The sequence below is a fragment of the Scyliorhinus canicula genome, chromosome 9 (assembly GCF_902713615.1).
Source record: "Scyliorhinus canicula chromosome 9, sScyCan1.1, whole genome shotgun sequence".
Taxonomy (NCBI): Eukaryota; Metazoa; Chordata; class Chondrichthyes; order Carcharhiniformes; family Scyliorhinidae; genus Scyliorhinus; species Scyliorhinus canicula.
Genome location: NC_052154.1, coordinates 171,312,550 through 171,334,081, shown reverse-complemented (window position 1 = coordinate 171,334,081; position 21,532 = coordinate 171,312,550). Strand labels below are relative to the sequence as shown.

At 42.8% G+C, this 21,532-nt stretch overlaps 1 protein-coding gene across 1 annotated transcript in view; it reads left to right on the top strand.

The window, feature by feature from the left end:
• Nucleotides 1-21,532, top strand: part of lrp5 (low density lipoprotein receptor-related protein 5) — a 210,757-nt gene that overhangs the window by 69,977 nt on the left and 119,248 nt on the right. Inside the window, exon 4 of the mRNA XM_038808188.1 lies at nt 6,690-6,886. Within this exon, the coding sequence (XP_038664116.1) occupies nt 6,690-6,886 (197 nt within the window). The remainder of the gene's footprint in view (nt 1-6,689; nt 6,887-21,532) is intronic.

The window sequence follows — 21,532 nt, the reverse complement described above, 5'->3', positions numbered from 1 at the left end:
TTACGGGGATAGGGTGGAGGTATGGCCTTAAGTGGCCTCCTTCTGCACTGTAAATTCTATGATTCTATGAACACCATCACGCTCTTCAACCTATAAGGACAAGGGGTACAGATGTATGGTTAAGCACCATCTGCATGTTTCCTTCCGAGCCATACATTGTCATGACTTGGAAATGTATTGCTGTTCTTTTAGTGTTGTTGGGTAAACTCCTGGAACTCAAAAATGGCATTGTAGATGTACCTTGGCGTTATGGAAGTACTTTCACCCCATGGATTGCCACGCTCCAAGGAGCTGGCTCACCACCACCTGCTCAAGGGAAGTGAAGGATAGACAATAAATGCTGACCCTTCCAAGGATTTCCATATCCTATGAATTAATTTTAAAAGCCTTTTGTTCCCCTTTTTGCAATTTTCCAACCTCTGTTCTGTCTCTGGTAAACTACCGACCCCAGACAGAGATCCTGGTCACAAAACCCTGGGGTCAGGAAGTTAACATTGGGTAAATTTTAATAATGCACCATTGACTAATGGAGGCCAAGGTGGAAAATATATCCGAATTGTTTTCCAGATGCATTACAGTAAATGTCGGTCATGTAACCAAACAGCGCTTTGATTGCAGTGCAGTTTAAATCGCACTCAATCTTGAGTTTAGGGAGATTCCAATCATTAACACTATTGGCTAAAGCTGGTCTATTTTCTATAGAAGACTGACTAAATTTTGCATTTCAGCATGATGGAATAGGTTGTACAGAATAAAATGATGCACTTCACATAGGCTCGCTTTGGAAATGCAGGAGCAGTGTGATTTTAACTAAGAAAGGAAGATTGGGTTTTAAAGTGTACCTTATTTTGACTGGGGGGGGGGGAAATTTAGTAATTTGAAGAGTGCAAGCACGATATAACTGACATTGCTGACTCGGGTTGAGTGGAATGAAATTCAGCTCACTATTGTATATCAGCGAGTGACCGGGGAATCTCGTCAGACAGCCAGTCAGCCTATTTAATTATAGTTGGCATGAGCCATTTTAAAAAGCCCTTTCACTGTAGCTAACTAAAATTACTTTTTAGCAGCTTAGAAATTTTCTTTAGTGAAAATATAAATACTGGAAATATATAACCAATCCACGAGTATATTGTAAACAGAAAGGGTATGCAACCAATGGTGACCCCCCCACCAGCCCCCAGGATATTTTACTTTTTTGTTGGGCAATTCTGCAATCCGCTGGCTCAGCTACATTAACATGTAATCTATGTTAATAGGCAGGGCGAGCTTGCAACTTGCAATTAATTTACGAGGACTTTTGTTTATGGTGCAATTCAGTACTTTGCCACCAGCATTGTTTTCGAGTTCTTGAAATCGGATTTACACTTGTAGTTTGCCTGTTCTGTCACAGCCCATCTAAAGTCCCTGATTTGCCTAAGAGCAAATGGATGACGTGACCGTTTACCACTGAGCCGTAAAATTGACAAAGACTCTGCTTTGAAGCCCGTTCTTGAGTTAGCAGATCTCTCTTGAGGATCCATGTGGGTAGAGAACATTTCAACTGGCCTTGGACATTGCAGGATAGAAAGGAGAAGTGTCCAGGTACAGGTCCCTTCCCAAAAGCCCACGCACGTGTGGATGTCGGGTGAGGTTTGAACTGGACCCCGTGAGGATTGAACTGGACCCCATTGTGATGTTTCGACAGTCCAGTAGCCTTGTTGCCCAGTCGGTATTTGATGCACAACCATTCTATTTACATGTCCTGGTAGATCTGTACATATCCCAGCAATTACATTTTTCAATAAAGAGCATTTCTAAGCTTTTTAATTCGGGGCAGTAAATATAATTTTAAAAATGGATTTAAACTACCGATACTCGAACATACCATTCATTATATCTGTATGCAGTCACATGAAATTACCCAAACGCAGTTTCAGTGGGATTCTGCTGCTCTTGACCCCATTGCCTGTACTACGAAATGAATTGTGTCAAAACTTGTGTGTCGGTTGGGTAGTTTCCTTGCTGAAATAAACTAATCCACAAAGCTAATGGGCAGTAAGCAAAATTCAGTACCTTTTTCATGTTTTAAGCATTAGACAATACGCTACATGGTAAGGGCTGGACCTTTCTCCATCTTCCTGCTCTGTTTTAGCATGACCAGAAGAGGAAAATAAAATTGTGATCTGTGCTACATCATCCCTGCCTTTAACAATGGCCCAAACGTTGTTATCTTTACCTTTTAAGTGAGATGAAAAGCCCAAATACGAAAAGTTGTGCCTAAAATGGATTTAAATGCCGCCTGACCGTAATTGTCAACCGATTCTGCCTGTGTCTCTCCATTGCGAAGGAAGGTAGTAAATAAGAACATTCTGGTTTCTAGGCAACAGCCTCAGTGGAAGTACATTTCAAAGGAAACTTCACAATCTCTAGTCAAATCATTACGTTGCTTCGCAGTAATCGCTTTGAGTAATTATTTTTTTTTGTATACTGTCATTGAAACCTTGCTGGGGTCAGAATCCGACCAAACTCTGAGACATCAATTATTTAAACCCAGAAATGTTCAGCAGAGGGGGAAGCTGTTGAAGTGCCAATATTAACTCTACCATCTTTATAAAACCCTGGTTAGACCACACTTGGACTATTGTGTTCAGTTCTGGTCGCCTCATTATAGGAAGGATGAGGATGTTTTGGAGAGGGTGCAGAGGAGATTTACCAGGATGCTGCCTGGACTGGGGGGCATGTCTTATGAAGAAAGGTTGAGGAAGCTAGGGCTTTTCTCACTGGAGTGAAGAAGGCAGAGAGGTGACTTGATAGAGGTGTACAAGGTGATGAGAGGCATGGATAGAGTGGATAGCCAGAGACTTTTCCACAGGTCAGAAATGGTTGTCACGAAGGGACATAATTTTAAGGTGATTGGAGGAAAGTATAGGGGAGATGTCAGAGGTAGGTTCTTTACACAGAGAGTGGTGGGTGAGTGGAGTGCACTGCCAGCAGAGGTGGTGGAGTTGGAGCCATTAGGGACATTTAAGCGACTCTTGAACAGGCACATGGACAGCAGTAAATTGAAGGGGTGTTGGTTAGGTTGATTTTAGATTAGGATAAATGGTCGGCACAACATCATGGGCCGAAGGGCCTGTACTGTGCTGTACAATTCTATGTGGTGTTTCAATATGGTATGGAGGGGATGTTGCTCTATCAGAGGTGTCGCAGGCTTCCAGATGCTCTGTCCACTCTCAGATGTAAAAGGTTCCATAATACATTCAAACCAGAGCAGGAGAACTCTCCCAGTGTCTGACCAACCAGTTCTACCATTAAATAGTTTGATTTAGAATTTCAAAGCCTAAGCATTGAGTTCTCTGTATCAGGTCTTTCTTTCTCTGGCTGATTGCCAATCCTATTGCTGGACTTCAGAATGATGTCCTTGCCACATGGCAATTGCTGATGCCAGGAATAAGTGCTGTGTAGTGGAAACCTGAGATTTTCAGCTTCCACCAAGGTGCATATAACATATAGCTCAGTAAGAAAAACGATCCGAAATCTTAGAACTTTACAAGGTAACATGGGTGAAAAGAATTAAAGCACTTTAAGTGGTTTAAACATTTGCATACCATGCAATCAAACATCAATCCTTTTACAGGTCTTTACAGCACGTTGCAGCTTTTTAACTCATTCATAAGGAGAAGAATGAGATACAAAGTTGTTTGATTTCAAATTTTTCAAAATGAAGTGCTCTTTTTTTACCTCCTCACATATGTTACACTACGACTCATTATGTGTGTGAGGGAGGAAAAAGGCAGGTGACATGTTCCAGGTTTCTTATAATCTAACTTGGTTTGCTCTTTATTTCTGGCCATGTCAACCATGGCTTGGTCGGTAGAACTCTTGCCTCTGCGTTGCATTGTTCTGACTTCAGATTCTTCTCATGGACATGAGCACAAAAACCAAGATGGCCACTTCTTGAAGTACAGTCTTTTGGATGAGACATTAAGCCGAGGCCCCATCTGCACTCTCAAATGGATGTCAATCAACATCACAAAGCCAGATTACCTGGTTATTATCATATTTTTGTTCATGGGAAGCTTGCTGTTTGAAAATTGGCTGCCACATTTCCTATGGTACAACAGTGGCTACACTAGTACTTCATTAGCTGAAAGCCCTTTGAGATGTCCGGTGGTCATGAGAGGCATGAGACAAATACAAGTACTACTTTCTTTTCTTTCTCTTACTTTCTCTCTCTATTCTCCAAAGCTCATATGGGAAATAGAAGCATCTCAGGAATATAGGAGTGGATGCTTTTCTCAGGTTGAGGTACATTGTAACAGGATTAGACGTAGTAGATTCAGAAAGCATGTTCCTGATAGTGGGGGAGCCCAGGGATCGTGAAGGAATAAACCTTTTCGCACTGAAGTGAGGAGAAATTTCTTCACCAGAGTGATGAATCTGTGGAATTTGCTGCGACAGAAAGTAGTTGAGACCAAAACGTTGTGTAATTTCAAGAAGGAATTAGCTATAGCTCTTGGTACAAACGTGCACTAGCAAAGTTAATTCTGTATATCGCCTATAGCGTATTGACATGGAATAGTTGAGACTGGTAACAGAGTATCAGCTTCACAAATGAACGAAAAGCGCATGTCTGGAACATGCATGTATTTCTATGGAAGGAGAGCTGAGCAGGATTACTGATCTCCATACCCAAATAGTCAATATGCACTGCAGTGTGAAAATCTGTGTGGTTTTAACTTGTAAGAAGCACCTCTGGATAATTCATCTGTTCCTCTTTTGTGTGCAAACAAATATATTGGTGGTGCCGTTTATTGTTAACCGTCCATTTCTTAAATTTTATTTTAATTCATAATGACATGACTCATTAAATATCATAGTGTGGGCATTGCTTGTTTAAAAGGTTGCATTTGTTATTCTTGAGAGCACTTCAGTATATAACCAATGGTTGGTTTAGCTCAGTGGGCTATACAGCTGGTTTGTGATGCAGAACAAGGCCAGCAGAGCGGGTTCAATTCCCGTGCCAGCTTACCCGAGCGGGTGCCAGAATGTGGCGACTAGGGGCTTTTCACAGTAACTTCATACTTGTGACAATAAAAGGTTGTTATTATTAAAGGTTCCCACAGAGACTGATAGCTTCTAAAAGGGATGAAGTTCCCAGCAACTGACGGAAACAACCAAGCGACAAGATTTTACATTTTAGGACTTCTACTGTAACAAATTAAAATCAATATTTACCAAATATTACTTAACAGCCAATTAATACACCAAACTTAAATGAAAATTCTTTTGTTCTTTAAGCTGTTGTTGTGAAATGCAATTTTTTAAATGTTAAAATTGGCAGTTTTCACAATATAAACACGTTTTTGTCTGCAGAAATTGTCCTGTGAATAGTATGCATAAGTTTTCATTAATGCAAAAATGATCTTTATTGCAAGTTTTTGTCTTAATTTCTTTTGTGCAGTAATTATATTGCACTATGAATTTTTAAAAATTATGCCCACAAAGGGGCCTCACGGTAGCATGGTGGTTAGCATAAATGCTTCACAGCTCCAGGGTCCCAGGTTCGATTCCCGGCTGGGTCACTGTCTGTGTGGAGTCTGCACGTCCTCCCCGTGTGTGCGTGGGTTTCCTCCGGGTGCTCCGGTTTCCTCCCACAGTCCAAGGATGTGCGGGTTAGGTGGATTGGCCATGCTAAATTGCCCGTAGTGTAAGGTTAATGGGGGGATTGTTGGGTTACAGGTATGCGGGTTACGTGGGTTTAAGTAGGGTGATCATCGCTCGGCACAACATCGAGGGCCGAAGGGCCTGTTCTGTGCTGTACTGTTCTATGTTCTAACTTCACAGCTTAATCCATTTATCAAGACTAGTATTCGCTACCTTCACAAAATTGTTCTTTTGCATCTTTTTCTCTCTCCATCAGAATTTAATTCATAATTTATTGGCTTAAGAACTGAATACAGAGTCCGAGGTTCGACCCCCGGCTTGGGCCACAGTCTGTGCAGAGTCTGCACGTTCTCCCCATGTCTATATAGATCACCTCTGGGTGCTCCGGTTTGTCTCTCTTCTCCCCCCCCCCCCCCCCAAAAGTCCTCTGTGTACCTGAACAGGGGCCATAGTGTGGCAACTGGGGGATTTTCACAGTAACCACATTGCAGTGTTAATGGAAGCCTATTTGTGACAATAATAAAGATTATTATTCTTATTGCCTGCAATTAATTCCCTTGTTGGCTTCCCTACCTGTTTCCTCCACATATGCCAATTATTATGGAACTTTTGCACAAAGTCAAATCATCCCTGTTTTCAAGCTCCAAATGCTCTTCTGGCATACTAGGTGAAAGACTCTCCTCCTAGATTTCAAATCCCTTCATGGTCTTACTTCACTTTAAGCAATTTTCTCCAGTCATCTATTCCAACCCATATCTCTGCTTCTTCCACACCAGATTTCAGTTAATTGTTCAATTAATTGTTAGTTGCTTCACCCGAGATTGTTCTTTGGACACGCCTAAAATTACTAAACCTTGCTAACGCTCTTCAAAACTTATCTCTTCCTGAAATTTTTCACCTCTTGCTTGGTTCTCTTTCTTCAGCTCCGTGTTCTTTGATGTGATGGGTAATATAAAAATACAGCTTATTTCTGTGCTTGGAACAGGACGCTCTTATTGCCTCTTGCTGTAATTGCTTTGTTTTCTTTTGTTTTGTAACAGGCAAAAAGTTGTGCAAGGTACTCTGACTCATCCATTTGCTCTGACATTGTTTGGCGAAACCTTGTACTGGACAGATTGGCAAACCCGCTCAATCCACGCTTGTAACAAGAGGACTGGGGCAAACAAACGGGAGATACTTGTCAGTATTTACTCTCCCATGGATATCCAGGTCTTCAGTCAGGAGAGGCAGCCACACAGTAAGTTTGGGGATGGTCATCAAGGGTAAAGCATTAATATCTAAAATATGTCGTCTTATGAAATATTTTGATCAGTGTCAGTATTTATGATTTAATAAGTCAAACCGTTTATTGCTAAATCTATGCAATTCTTACAAACCGCAGTTACCTTCTGTCATTTATTTTCAAGCAAACTAAACCTGGAGTCGTTTCTCGGTGTTGTCACCTGCATATTTATATAACCCCAGTCCAAACAAATCTATAGAAATGGTTTGCATATAATTTATCAAATCGTAATATTGCTTGTCACATAATCATACTATTGTTTGTAAAGATCTTCAAATGCAACTTGTGTATCTCAGATTGGAATACAGTGATTCCTCACTTGATATTATAACAGTGTTCCTGAAAAATGCAAATTTAAATGAAACAATGAGAGTGAATCAGATTTTCCTCTCGCAACCAATGTAAAAGCTTTGGTCAGGTTCCGTAGGACCATTCAGAGCAGAAAAAAAATATTGTACCCTGTAAGCTTAAGATACTGTAGATTGCTGAATTACTATATTTTTAAGCAAAATAACTTTTAAATTAATATTGAAATATGAAAGAACACTTTCTACCTGCTCACTGTCTCTCCACCTCTCCCACTCAAATGGCCCTTTGTCTCACTGTGGATTGTGCTCCCCAACTCTCCTGCTTTGCAGCCATCTTATTGTACCTCTCTCCCGTCCGCCGACCCTCCTGCTCCCCACTGGCCTTTGAATCCCTGGTTGGAGCGAGGGCTTGGGAGAAGAGCGGTGAGAGGCAGGAAGCAGTCTACAGGGTTGCAGAGTCGCGAATGCCAGCTGCTAGATGGAGGTTCGGCGTTCCAGCTGGATTGGCAAGCGAGAGGGTCGGGAGTGGGCGAGGCTGCTCCGAAAAGGTGCCGATCGGCTCGCACAACTCTTGTCACAACCAGCCTGAAACAGATTACTGGAAAACATAGAATCATAGAATTCCTACAGTGTAGTAGGAGGCCATTCAGTCTGCAACGACCCTCTGAGAGAGCACCAGATGGCGGATGGACTCTTGAAGCCGGAAGACCAATAGGCGGTCCTCCAGTAGAGATGGTGCTGGCCATGCCATTACCATCTTGAGGTACCTTCTCAGCAATGTCCAAAAGTTTGGGTTAAAAAATAACCACCGCTACAGAGCCACCTTTGCGAGGGTCTTGGACCCACTGAAAACCCATAACACTAAATGATAATATTGACCCCATTTAAAAACATGGCATTAAATCAAAATGACTTAAAACAGGGAAAGTTAAAGCAAGGACTTACTGTAACCAATTCCTTGACTTATGACATCAGAAATTATATGTCCTGAATTAATGGCCGGTCATTTCGTGCACAGAATATGTCTTCATTACAACATTGCTGTCATCTTATTCCAAAGATTACCCTGTATACCAGTTAATCTGAAAAGCAGAAAGAAGGAAGTTTACAGCAGTTGGTTTTTAACTCTAAGTTTGCTTAAAAGTACAAATAATTCAAAGCAAGTTTAAAAAAAAATTATAATGCCAGTTCTATTGTAAGTTAATATCCATTATGAAGACTTTGGGTGGGATTTTCCGGCCATTCCCGCTGGCGGGGTCTTCTGGTCTCGCCTGCCGTGTACCCCCGCCGTGGGTTCCCCGCAGCAGAGGCTGAGAACACTGGGAAACCCCATTTACAGCGGTGGGACTGCTGTAGGGGGTCAGAAAATCCCACCCTTTATTTCTGCTATTATTTTGAAACTAGGTACGCCACAGCATTTGATGTCTACTACTGTATCACCAATTCTAAATTTCCAGAGTTTGTGACCAAAATGAAACATTATGCTAAGTTGTGCGTATTTTATCTAAATGTTTAATGCTCCAAAATTCTAATGAGGGTAAGTTGGTATCCTTTATAATTGCATTGCTACTGCTGGCAAGGGTATACATAATGCCACAACTAGTGTTACCTATGTGGAGAGGCTGAATAGACTCGGACTATTTTCATTAGAAAGACGGTGGTTGAGGGGCGACCTGATGGAGGTCTACAAGATTATCAGGGGCATGGATAGAGTTGATGGGCAGGCACTTTCCCAGGGTGGATGGGTCAGCCATGAGGGACCATAGGTTTAAGGGTCGTGGGGCAAAGTTCAGAGGAGATGTGCAAGGGAGGTTTTTTTGCGCAGAGGGTGGTGAGTGCCTGGAACACGTTGCCAAGGGAGGTTGTGGAAGCAGATACATGAACGGCAACAAAAGGCATCTTGACAAACACATGGATAGGATCGGTATAGAGGGATACATCACAAAGAAGTGCTGAGGGTTTTGGCAAAGGTTGGTATCCAGGCCGGTACAGGCTTGGAGGGCCGAAGGGCCTGTTCCTGTGCTGTATTGTTCTTTGTTCTTTGGAGTTAGCCTCAACTCTAGCATGAGAATGGTTATGTCCGATTGACTGTTCTAGTCCCTCTGGTGACCTAGAATCCCGCCAAGAAAAGTAGTTTATACCTGCAGCACAGAATGCAAAACCATACTGGCAATAAGTGAAAACATGGGCAAAATCTTTACCCTGATATAGAGGCAGGGACAGAGGTGGGTGGGCATGAAATTTTATGGCGTTGGTGGTGTATCTGTTTGACAGCACCAACCCGCCCCCAAGCTATTTTCCCAGAGGTGGGATTGGAGGCAGAAGGGCTACCCATCCACAAGCGGTGGGTAGCCAATTAATGTAAATAAAAGGCCAGTTATCAGAGATTCGGCCTGTAGGTCTGCTATCGGGAGCAGTCCAGCTGCCTGCAAGTGACCTTCCTGCAGCAGACCTGGGAAGGACCAAAGCTGCAGGTAGGCTTTGAGACCCTCCACAAAGCTGGCCCTGTAGCTGTGGTCAGTTTTGAATCCAAAGTTATGGAAGTTGCTGAGAGGGCACCTCAGGATGGCAAGGGCATGGTCAGCATCTTCTGTATTGGAGCACCTCCTATTGGTCCTCCAGCTTCGAGAGCCCTCATGCCATCCTTAATTTGATAGCGAGTGTGCTCTCTTGCTCCTAAGTAATAAATTTAGGGGGAAAAAAAAATCACTTGTCGGGTGTCTGCTGATACGGTGCAGGGTTGGTACAATAATTTGACCACAACGTCAGGATCCTAATCAAAAACTCCCAATTCCTGCCCCCTTGTTCCTAAATCTGAATTAGAAACAGTTTTGCTGGCGCAGTTGTTTATTGCTTCTTGTGGTTTGGATTCTGCTTTACAAATGAATGGCGGTAACACATTGCAGATCCACAATATAGCCGTAATATAGAAGAGCACTTCTGTTATGGTTGAAAGACTCTCAAAGAGAAACTATTTTTGGCAGCATTATTCCTTAGTCATAGGCACAGTAATGGTCCCAATTCTGAGAATACTAATGGTGTTGTAACATTGCTTTCTTTGTAAGGTCTCTTCCTAGTGCTCAGTGAAGCGCTGACTATGAAATGTCAGGTTCCATTAGACACCAGAAAGCCTGATGCTAATGGGGTGAAATGTCAGCATGTCATGACTTGGAAGTAGAGTGGCTCAGCGGGGCATCTTATACCAGCACTGTGCAGAACATCTGCTGCACTTGCTGTGTCTCTGCTCACTCACAGTACTTGTTTTCTGAGTTAAATGCATTGTGTGCAACACTTTGGAATCATGGCTGCAAGATCTTGGTAGTGTTGGGTATTTTGCAATCATCGTCTCCACTTGATGTGTATTTTTTTTACTCTGATGTCGGAGAGGGTCAGGGAAACATTAGAATCTGTTGACTTTTCAACAGAACTGCAGGTAAGATCGAAAAGGAAGAGATATCAGAATCGTAAAACATGATGAGCATAATATGTTGAGAGCATGTCAGACCTGAAGAAATACTTATTTTACAGCAATACGCAGCAGATAAAAGAAGTCTAGAACTGGTAAAGAATAGTGTACTCCAACCACTGCTTTCCTCCCTCTCCAAAAACACGGAGTTAAAAGGTTGAACCAGAGAAAACTGTTCACTCCGTTCAGTTGAAAGAAAGATCAAAAGCTAAATGTCTATGTTGTTTCTGGGGCAGGAGTTGGCACTTTTTAATTCTGTGGCTTTTTCCTATCACGGGGTTTAAAAAAGAATCCAAGCAAGATTAAATGTGTAGCTGTAATGATGGGGCATTTTGTTCTGTGGCGGAGAGAAATAGTAGCTGAATCTGGAAGTCATATTGCTGTTTCTTTGAAGCGGTAGCTGTCATAATATACATCTATGTATATAATGGAGTGTAGACAGCCAGTGATTGACACACAGGATGACCAGTAAGCACACAGAACAGAGCAGCCAATCACCAGATAGGATACTACCACTATAAAGTCAGAGGGCACCAGTTTTCCCGCTCTCTTGGGACCCAGCCTCTGAGACAGTCAGAGTTCGTGAGCTAGTCAGTGCAAACACCATGCGGTAGCTAGTAAGTCTCGTCAGGCTAGCATCAGGTCTCCAGTCAAGTCAGCAAAGTGTCAACCCACAGTTGAACATGTATAATAGTTAAGATGTTAAATAAAATCGTGTTGCACCTTATCAAGTGTTGGAGGTCTGTCTCTCGCGACACTGCATCAAGTGTAGTCCACATCGACCCAGCCTGCCCAACACATCAGTAGCTTTGAGAATTTTTGAAGAAATGGTGGAGGAGGGAGGGCATCAGATTTCTGGGGCAGGTGGGATCTGTAAAAGCTGGAGGGGTTTAGTCAAAGGGCTGGCACTGATATACCCACAGGGTGATTTGCTAGTGCTGTTGGGTGGGTTTAAAATAGCTTGGGGCGGGGGGGGGGGGGAAATGTGAATAGGAACCTGAGGTGTGGCCCAATTCGGAAGGAAGTAATTTTGGTAACAGGAAGTAGTAATGGGACTAGAAGGCAGGAGAAACCAAGGAAAGCATCGAGTAAGCTTCAAATGCAGGATGATATTAAAAAGATACAGTTCAGGACGCTCTACCTGAATTGGATGCGTGCAGCATGGGGGATAGAGTAATGGCAGAATAGTTTAATGATTACTTTGGATGGGGTTTTCATGCCCGCCGCCCTGTATTTGGTGCACTGGAGATGGCCCACCGTTAACGGGTGGCAGTGTAGCCATCTTGGATGACCACTTCCAGAATACAAAATGGATGTTTGCAAAGACTATAGGGAACTATGGACAATGCTAAGAAAGCAGGCAGGCACGGAGCCTGTATGCGCATTGGAACCTCAGCCCCCAGACGAGACTGAAACTGTAAGGCAATTAGCATATTGATGGCCCATCTCCGGGAACAAAGGAATGACACTCAAGTAACCAATACTATAGCAGACATCCCGGCGCCAGAAAGACACAAACAAAGCAAGGCCAACGGCCACCAAAGACACGCCCAGCCATCAGGGCACCCACCCCTTTATTGGTCAAGATCAATACGAGTGATCAAGATACGGCCCAATTAATCGGGGCCAAGTTCAAAGCCCGCCTAAAAGCGCGCAAAGCCCCTTCGGGTATAAGAAGAAGCCCCCGAGAGAGAATCGCTCTGTTAGACTCGGCACTGAAAGCGGAGAGACCCATCCACCAGTTCCACCAGAAGCAAGTAAGTCCAAAGTCAACGCTCGCTATCAGCCGGACGACCTTAGCTGTTCTCCTGTACCTCTTCGAAGCCAACAACCTCAGATCTGAACAACAGCCATTGTTCCTCTGACTGAGTGGGCACCCGAAGTTAAGTATAGGCGTTAGCGATAGTTTAGTTTGTGGTATTTTGTGCATCAGTAGATATTGCTGTGTGTGTAAATAAATAGTATTGACTTTGAACTAACTAACTGGTGCATTGGTTCTTTGATCAATATTCGGGTTTGAACCTTGTGGTGGTATCGAAAGATACCTGGTGACCCTAGAGCAAACATAATTAGGATTAAGAAAGGCGACCATATTGACCGCTGTATTTATAACCAGATAAATATAGCAACAGCAGGATCTTCCGGGCCCGCCGTTGTCAAGAGTTTTGCGTTGAATTCACCCTTCCAAGTAATGGCTGGGAAATTCCAGCCTTTGTGTCATTTTTTAACTAAGGAAGATACAGGAAATCTCCCAATGTCGAGATCCAAGGGACCCGGAAGATTGTGGAGGTGAAGGAAATTTGTAAAAGTAGGAAGATTGTATTGGACAAATTATTGGGACTGAAAGATGATAAGTCTCCGGTATCTGATATTATGCACCCCAGAATGTTGAATGATGTTGTGAGAAGGATAGTGGATGCATTGGTGATCATCTACCAAAATTCTATAGATTCTGGAATGGTTCCTGAAGATGGATGGTAACAGATGTCACCCCACTATTTTAGAAGTGAGGGAGAGAAAAAAGTGGAACCTACAGACCTCTTAGGCTTTAGGAAAAATGCTAGAATCCATTCTTTTTGATAAGATTTGATAAGTGGTCACTTGGACAATGGTGATCGGATTGGGTATAGTCAGTATGGATGTTTGACAAACTTGTTGAAGGTTTTTGAGGATGTTACTAGCAAAATCGACAAAGGAGAATCAATGGACAAAGTTTTTTTTTTCAGAAGGCTTTGGGATAAAGCTCTCCCACAGGAAGTTCATTAGCAAAATTGAAGTGCATGGGACAGGAGGCAATATAACAAAGAACAAAACAGCACAGGTACAGACCCTTCGGCCCTCCAAGCCTGTGCCGATCACGTGTCCTATCTAGACCAAACTCCTGTATCCTTCTATACCAGTCTGTTCATGTGCCTATCCAGATAAGTCTTAAAGGTCGCTAGTGGGGTTGGTTTAGCACAGTGGACTGAAACAACAGGCTTGTAAAGCAGAACAAGCCCAGCAGCATGGGTTCAATTCCCGTTCCAGCCTCCCCCAACAGGCGCCGGAATGTGGCTACTAGGGTCTTTTCACAGTAACTTCATTGAAGCCTACTTGTGACAATAAGCGATTATTATTAATAACGTATCTGCCTCAACCACCTGAGTTGGCAGTATAGTGGCATGGATTAAGGATTGGCTAACGGGCAGAAAACATAGAGTAGGAATAAATGGGGTCATTGTTATGTTGGCAGCCTGTGGCTAGTGGGGGACTGCAAGGATAAGTGCTTGGACCCCAGCGGTTCACAATATATATCAGTGATTTAGATGTGGGGACCAAATGTAATATTTCCAAGTTCACAGATGAAACAAAATTAGGCAGGAATGTGAGGAAGATATAAAGCGGCTACAAGAGGATTTGGACAGACTTAATGAGTGGCAGAAGGAATATCATGTGGAAAAATGTGATTTAATCCATTTTGGTAGAAGTAACAAATGTGGAGAGTATTTCTTAATTGGTAAGAAATAGAAAGTGTCAGTGTACCAAGGCACCAGGGTGTCCTTGTCCATCAGTCACTAAAGGCTAAAATGCAGGTGCAGCAAGCTAGTAGGAGAGTTAATGCAATGTTGGCCTTTATCGCAAGAGGATTGGAGTACAGGATTAGTGAGGTTTTGCTTGAATTGCATAGAAGCTTGGTTAGACTGTAACTGGAGTACTGCGTGCAGTTTCGGTCACCTTCCCTCAGAAAGGATAGTATTGCCATAGAAGGAGTGCAACAAAGGTTCATCAGACTTGTTCCAGGATGACAGGGTGTTTTATGAAGAGAGATTGACAAACTGGGCCTACATTCTCCAGCATTTCGAAGAATGAGAGGTGATCTCATTGAATCCCACAAAATACATGAGGAACAAATAGGGTAGATGCAGGTAAGATGTTTCCTTGGTTGGGGAGTCTAAAACCAGAGGACACAATTTCAAAATAAGGAGGCTGCCACCCAGGACCAAGATACAGAGAATTTCTTTACAGAAAAGCTTGTGAACCTTTCAAATTCTCTATCCCACACGGTGTGGAAGCTCAGTCATTGAGTATGATTTAAGGTAGAGATTGATGGATCTCTGATCAACAATAACGTAAATGGTTATGGGGATGGTGTGTGTAAAAGGCATTGAAATGTCCAATCAGCCATGATGATATTGAATGGCGCAGCAGGCTCGATGGGCTGAATGGCCTACTCCAGTTTCTATGTTCCTATTAGTTTCTTGTGGAAAACAATCCTGTTTCTTTCACGAGGTTAGTAAAGTGCATTGATAGATACAACACTGAAGAAAAGGCAACACAAGTTGTGGCACAAATCTGCAAGTACTATACTTGTTTGTTTGTCGTATTTTCAAAGAGAAGTGCCCAAGGGTAAAACTTGTTTTCTTTTGAGGCTTTCGTTGTCAGTAATCCTGTACAAAAATATTTGAATAAGGTTCCAGAAAAAAAAATCCCTGTACAAAAAAAGTTGCTTATTTTCTTTTAATGTTGCTCATCAGTAATTTGGCTTTTATGCAACAGGCTATCAGCCTTCTGGCAGAACATAAATGAGCGAGTTGACTAGTATAATGATCAGCATGGCAGAATTGCTGTAGGCCTCATTCATCAAGGCCCCATGGTTCCTGAAAAGCTGACCTGTTGACTTAAGGATAACTTGGAGGGCAAACTAGTGGTGCTCAAAGCAGCTAATTAGTTGCCTGGACTGTGCTGGTGTGTCCCTTGAGGTCAGGTTTGTAAATCTGTAATCCTAGGAAGAAGGGGCGAGGAGAGCTTTGCGTCCAATGTTCAAAGCAACAGATTCCAAGAATCCAAGAGGGTTGTCCGATACATCAGCTATTGGTAGTCCCGCAATTCAAGAGCTTGCTATGTGTTAGTTAAATTGCCAGCACTCCTTCCAGCTTAGAAAATATCTTCTCCAGCTTGCAGTTTATACTCCATTGGCAATGAAAACATTCAACAAGGCCCACCAACAGCAGCTTAAATACCTTTTACATCCTGACTGCAACATTGCTCATTTCCTCTTCCCCAATCATTTTCCTCCCCGTCCACCTCAAAGCTGAAATGAATGAAATAGAGTTTGCTCCATTTCTAATGGTTAAAATAAATTAACTAAACTTGAAGCAGTCAATGTTAAACCATCATTTGGAAAGTGTTTTTGAAAGCTTAATGTGGTTTTTAAGTGCATTTAGTTAATTAATAAATTCTAAATGAACTTTTCACTTAAAGTCCACTTTTAGATCTAGCTTAAACAAAAAAAATGAGTTATAATTTCTATAACACCTTGTAGAGCCTCGGGAAGTTCCTCAAGTCCTTTGGGGGCATTTAAGTACCTTTTTGATATGTCGTCACTGCTGTAATATAGGAAGTATGTAACGGTCGATTTGTGCAAAACAAACACGCGCGCACGCGCATCACTGTCGTGGAAATTATAAAGACAAATTCTTCCGCGGCTTGAATTCAGGAAATTTATTTGACACAAATATTTGTGGAAAGGCCCATTGTCTGGCTAAGTAGCCATTCCACAGTACTCTGAATTATACACTTAAAAACCATTATATTTATAGTGTGAAATAAACAACTTTAAAGAGAAAACCTTGGAACATACGCAAAAGGAAATACGAATGTTTTGCCCTTGGTTTATAAACAACTCGAGTACGCATTTTGTTGTCCTTCGGAAGAACAACTTATCACAATAAGGCCGGGTCCAAAATATTAAGCAGTATTTTGTTTACATTACTTATTTTTGTTCAAAAGGAATGTTAAAATATAGACAATATTCCCAGCATGCTTCTAAGTGGGCAACTCATTAATACACCCTCCTCACCGCTCCCAATGCTCTCTCAAGCCCCAAGTCTAATCCTCCTTGTTGGGGCCTGCCAGGCTGGCACCCAATCAGATCCCCAGACTCTCTTATAACATGTTCAAGCACAGCTTGCCTTCTCATTGCTGAAGTGCAATACCGACAGAGGCCATCTTTCCTGTCTCCAGGTACTGGAGTGATTGGCAGCTCTCTCTGATGGGGCTCCGAGATCCTCAGGGTAGAAACCGTTACTCCAGTCTATTAGCTTCCTTATTGGCTACAGGTCAGCCTTTTCAGACCATAGTGCCCCACCCCCCGCCCGACTTTTAGCTCATTCAGCATTTATTGCCCATCCCTAATTTCCCTCGAGAAGGGCCTTCTTGAACCGCTGCAGTGGTGTAGGAAGACCCACAGTGCTGTTAGGGAGAGAGTTGCAGGATTTTGACTCCACAACAATGAAGGAACGGCTATATATTTCCAAATCAGGATGGTCTATGACTTAGAGGCGAACTAGCAAGTGATGGTGTTCCAGTGCATCTGCTGTCCTTGTCCTAGATTCTCTCTTGTTGGAGATAGAACATAGAACATACAGTGCAGAAGGAGGCCATTCAGCCCATCGAGTCTGCACCGACCCACCCAAGCCCACACTTCCACCCTATCCCCGTAACCCAATAACCCCTCCTAACCTTTTTGGTAATTATGGACAATTTATCATGGCCACTCCACCTAACCTGCATGTCTTTGGATTGTGGGAGGAAACCGGAGCATCTGGAGGAAACCCATGCAGACACAGGGAGAACGTGCAGACTCCACACAGACAGTGACGCAGTGGGGGATAGAACCTGGGACCCTGGTGCTGTGAAGCCACAGTGCTATCCACTTGTGCTACCGTGTTACAATGGTTATTGTCCGGCACTTGTGCGGCATTAATGTTACTTGCCACTTTCAGCCAAATGTTGTCCAGGTCTTGCTGCATTTCAACATGGGTTGCTTCAGTATTTAAGGAGTCATGAATGGTGCTGAACATTGTGTGATCATTAGTAAACCTCCCCACTTCTGACCTTGTGATGAAGGAAGGACATTGATAAAGCAACTGAAGATATTTGAGCCTCGACTAAGGTACTGAGCTGGTTTAGCTCAGTGGGCTAGGCAGCTGGTTTGCAATGCAGAACAAGGCCAGCAACACGCGTTCAATTCACGTACCGGCTCGTTACCTGAACAGGCGCTAGAATGTGGCAACTAGGGGCTTTTAACAGTACCTTAATTGCAGTGTTAATGTAAACCTGCTTGTGACAATAAAAGATTATTATTCTTATTATTATTACGACCTTGAGGAACTCCTGCAGTGATGTCTTGGGATTAAAATGATTGACCTCCAACAACCACACTCAGTCAAATACTTTCTCAGTATTAAGGGAAGTCACCCTCATCTCACCTCTTGAATTCAGTTCTTTTGTCTGTGTTTGGAGGTTGTAGTCAGCCCGGGAGCTGAGTGGTTCTCGTGGAACCGAAACTGCGTGTCAGTAAGCAGGTTATTGCTGAGTAAGTAATGCTTGATAGTATTGTTGATGATCCCTTCCATCATTCTACTGCTGGTCGAGTGTAGACTGATCAGTAATTGGCTAGGTTGGATTTGTCCTGCTCTTTGTGTCCATATTGCCAGGTAGATACCAATGTTGTGGATGCACTGGAACAGTAGTTGATAACTAGCAGAATGTTTCCTTGCTCATGTTTGACCTGATGCCAGAGTCAATGTTGAGGACTCTCAGGACAACTCCCGACTAATTGTTCACCACTCTGCTGGCATAATGTCAGGCTGCTGCTTCTGTGAGACAATCTTCCAATTTCGCATAAGCCCCCAAATGTAAGTAAGGAGGACTTTGCAGGGTCGGCAGAACTGGGTTTGCCATTGTTGTTTCCAATGCCGAGGTCAATTCCTTGTAGCGGTTTGGTATAACTGAGTGGCTTGCTCGGTCATTTCAGAGGGCAGTTGAGAATCAACCATATTGGTGTGGATTTGGAGTCACATGTAGACCAGACCAGGTAAAGATAACAGACTTCCTTCTTGAAAGGGCATTAGTGAACCAGATGGGTTTTTATGATGACCCAGATTTATGAAATTCCAGATTTATTAATTGAATTTAAATTCCACCAGCTGTCATGATGGGATTTGAACCTATGTCCCCAGAGCTTGGGCCTCTGGAGTACTAATTCACTCCACCACTACCTCTTTATTCTCCCTCTAGAGTATTTTCAGCATTTTCTGCTTTTAATCTGTTTGTGATATTGATTAAGATGTTGGCTTGGGAACCCCTTGCTTTTGAGGTAGTGTCATGGAATCATTTACATGTACCAAAATACTGCATCTCTGATCGTGCACTATGCCCTTAGTACTGAATGTCAGCCTAGATTTTGTAATTATGTAAGTGCAGTGGGACTTCAAGCCACTGATGCAGAGTTAAGTTACTACTAAGCCACAACTAATACCTAATTTGGATTTCTGACAGAAAACGAAGCATTGTTTAGTGTCTAATTGGAATGGAGATTGTTGGCAGTGAGTGCCTGGACGCTTGTGTTTTGTTTTGACATGTAGTTCCACATGGCATTGTACATGCTTGCAAGGGCTGGGTGATACAGTACAATTCAACCCTGGTAGAATATGGGTTCATACTTGTGCTTCCCCCGAATAACAGGGCGTCTGATCTATTTACTTTGAGAGGATGCTCTTCCAATATCAAAGAGATCATGGTGCCCGTGTCAGTTTAGCACCAGTAGTAATCTTGTAACATGTGACTCACGTCTTGAAGCTTTCTGGTACAAGGAAGAATGATCATTTTGAGAAGGGATGGTGTGTGGGGTTGTGAATTAGCTATAAAATAGTGAGGCAATGTCATCTACAACATGTGTGCTAAAAACCTGATTGTTAAACTAAGAATCTGACACCAGAGCACCAGCGACCAACCAGCTTGAGAATAGGTCACGACAACAAAATGGTCCAGTCACAGTTAAGTATAAGAATTATGCCACACTGCTATTTAGTTTGGTAGCACACACCAGATGACTAACACTTTTTTAAAATAAATAGTAAATTTCAAGATGGAAAATTCCTGCACTCAAGTGTTGTGAACTCTTTTGGAATTCTCAATCCCAGTTAATGATCTAAAGGTTTTTAGATACTGAAAGAAGCGAGGGATATGGAGGCCGTGGAGCAAGATATAACTGAGGTAGAAGATCAGCTATGATTTTATTAAATGGTAGCGTAGGTTCGAGGAGAAATGACCTATTCCTGCTCCTACTTCTCATCTTTATAATGCAATTAGCATTGCAGGAAACTGTAGTACAGGAAGGAAGTGACTATTACAGGATGTGTGTGTTTTATGGATATACTTATCTCACTGTCCTGTGGTATGGCATGGGCGGTTGTGATTGAGACCAAATGTAGACTTCAGAAAAAGCAGGGCCAAATGATGGGAGTTAATTAGACCGTGTATAAATTCATGCGCCCTGTGTTTTATTTTAATATTATGCTTGGTTTCGTATTGTTGCAGTTAAACTTGAGGCTGTTGGGAAGCAGGGAAGCAAGTTGGGGGATAGAGATTTCTCTAGTGAAGGTTGGAAGTTGAGAGACTGTATTGTTGTACCATGACTGATGGGAGAGTCCAGTTACAGTGTGACAAGTTTAAGTAGGCAGTCCCTACCGATTATATTTTGTCCGTGTAATTGGTTGGAGCGTGCACTTTGCACTGTGATTTGATCTGAAATTTATGTCATGGGACCCCAATTTGGGTATCTGAAACCGGCAGGTGTTTAACTACCTGGTTTGCCAGTCTAGTATCATATTCACTATGCTGCCATACTTTGATTATGTGGTGCTTTCATTTTCCATATTGCTCTCCACCATAGTCTATGATTCCCATGAGAGTATGTATTCATAATGGCACTCCGATTGAGCTGTACAATTATTACTTGTCTATTATTTTAAGCTATATATATATATAGTGGATCAGTAAATTTAAGGCAAGTTCAGCGTACAGGCCCCAGTATATAAACACTGAAGAGTTAGTAACTGTGATCATAGCGCGAAGAAAATGTTCCCTGCCACCCCTTGTGGTTTTCGGCAAAGCTAAAAATCATGTGGTCAGTATAAGTGCCTTGGGCAAATCTCCTGCAGTTTTACAGCAAGCAAATGTTCAACACTCCCGTTCGCCTGAAGCTTCAACTATGGCTGGTGCAAAAATGGAAGTGTGATAAGACAATTGGAAATGTTAGGAGATTCATATCTGTTTAGTTTCTTCCTGATTTGAAAAGGAGATGATTTTTGTGCAAGTATTATTGTAGAACTGGATCCTCGACTTTCTGACCCACAGACCACAAACAGTAAGAATGAACAGCAACACCTCCTCCACAATCGTCCTCAATGCCGGGTCCCGCAAGGCTGCATACTTAGCCCCCTACTCTACTCCCTGTACATTCACGACTGCATGGCAAAATTTGGTTTCAACTCCATTGACAAGTTTGCTGAAGATATGACCAGAGTGGCCGGATCTTGAATAACGACGAGTCAGAATACAGGAGGGAGATAGAGAACCTAGTGAAGTGGTGCAGCGACAACAATCTCTCCCTCAATGCCAGCAAAACTAAAGAGCTGGTCATTGACTTCAGGAAGCAAAGTACTGTACACACCCCTGTCTGCAACAACGGGGCCGATGTGGAGATGGTTAGCAGTTTCAAATTCCTAGGGGTGCACATCTCCAAAAATCTGTCCTGGTCCACCCACGTCAACGCTACTACCAAGAAAGCACAACAGCGCCTATGTTTCCTCGGGGAAACTAAGGAAATTCGGCGTGTCTACATTAACTCTTATCAACTTTTACAGATGCACCATAGAAAGCAGCCTATCTGGCTGCATCACAGCCTGGTATGGCAACTGCTCAGCCCAAGATCGCAAGAAACTTCAGAGAGCCGTGAACACAGCCCAGTCCGTCACACAAACCTGCCTCCCATCCATTGAC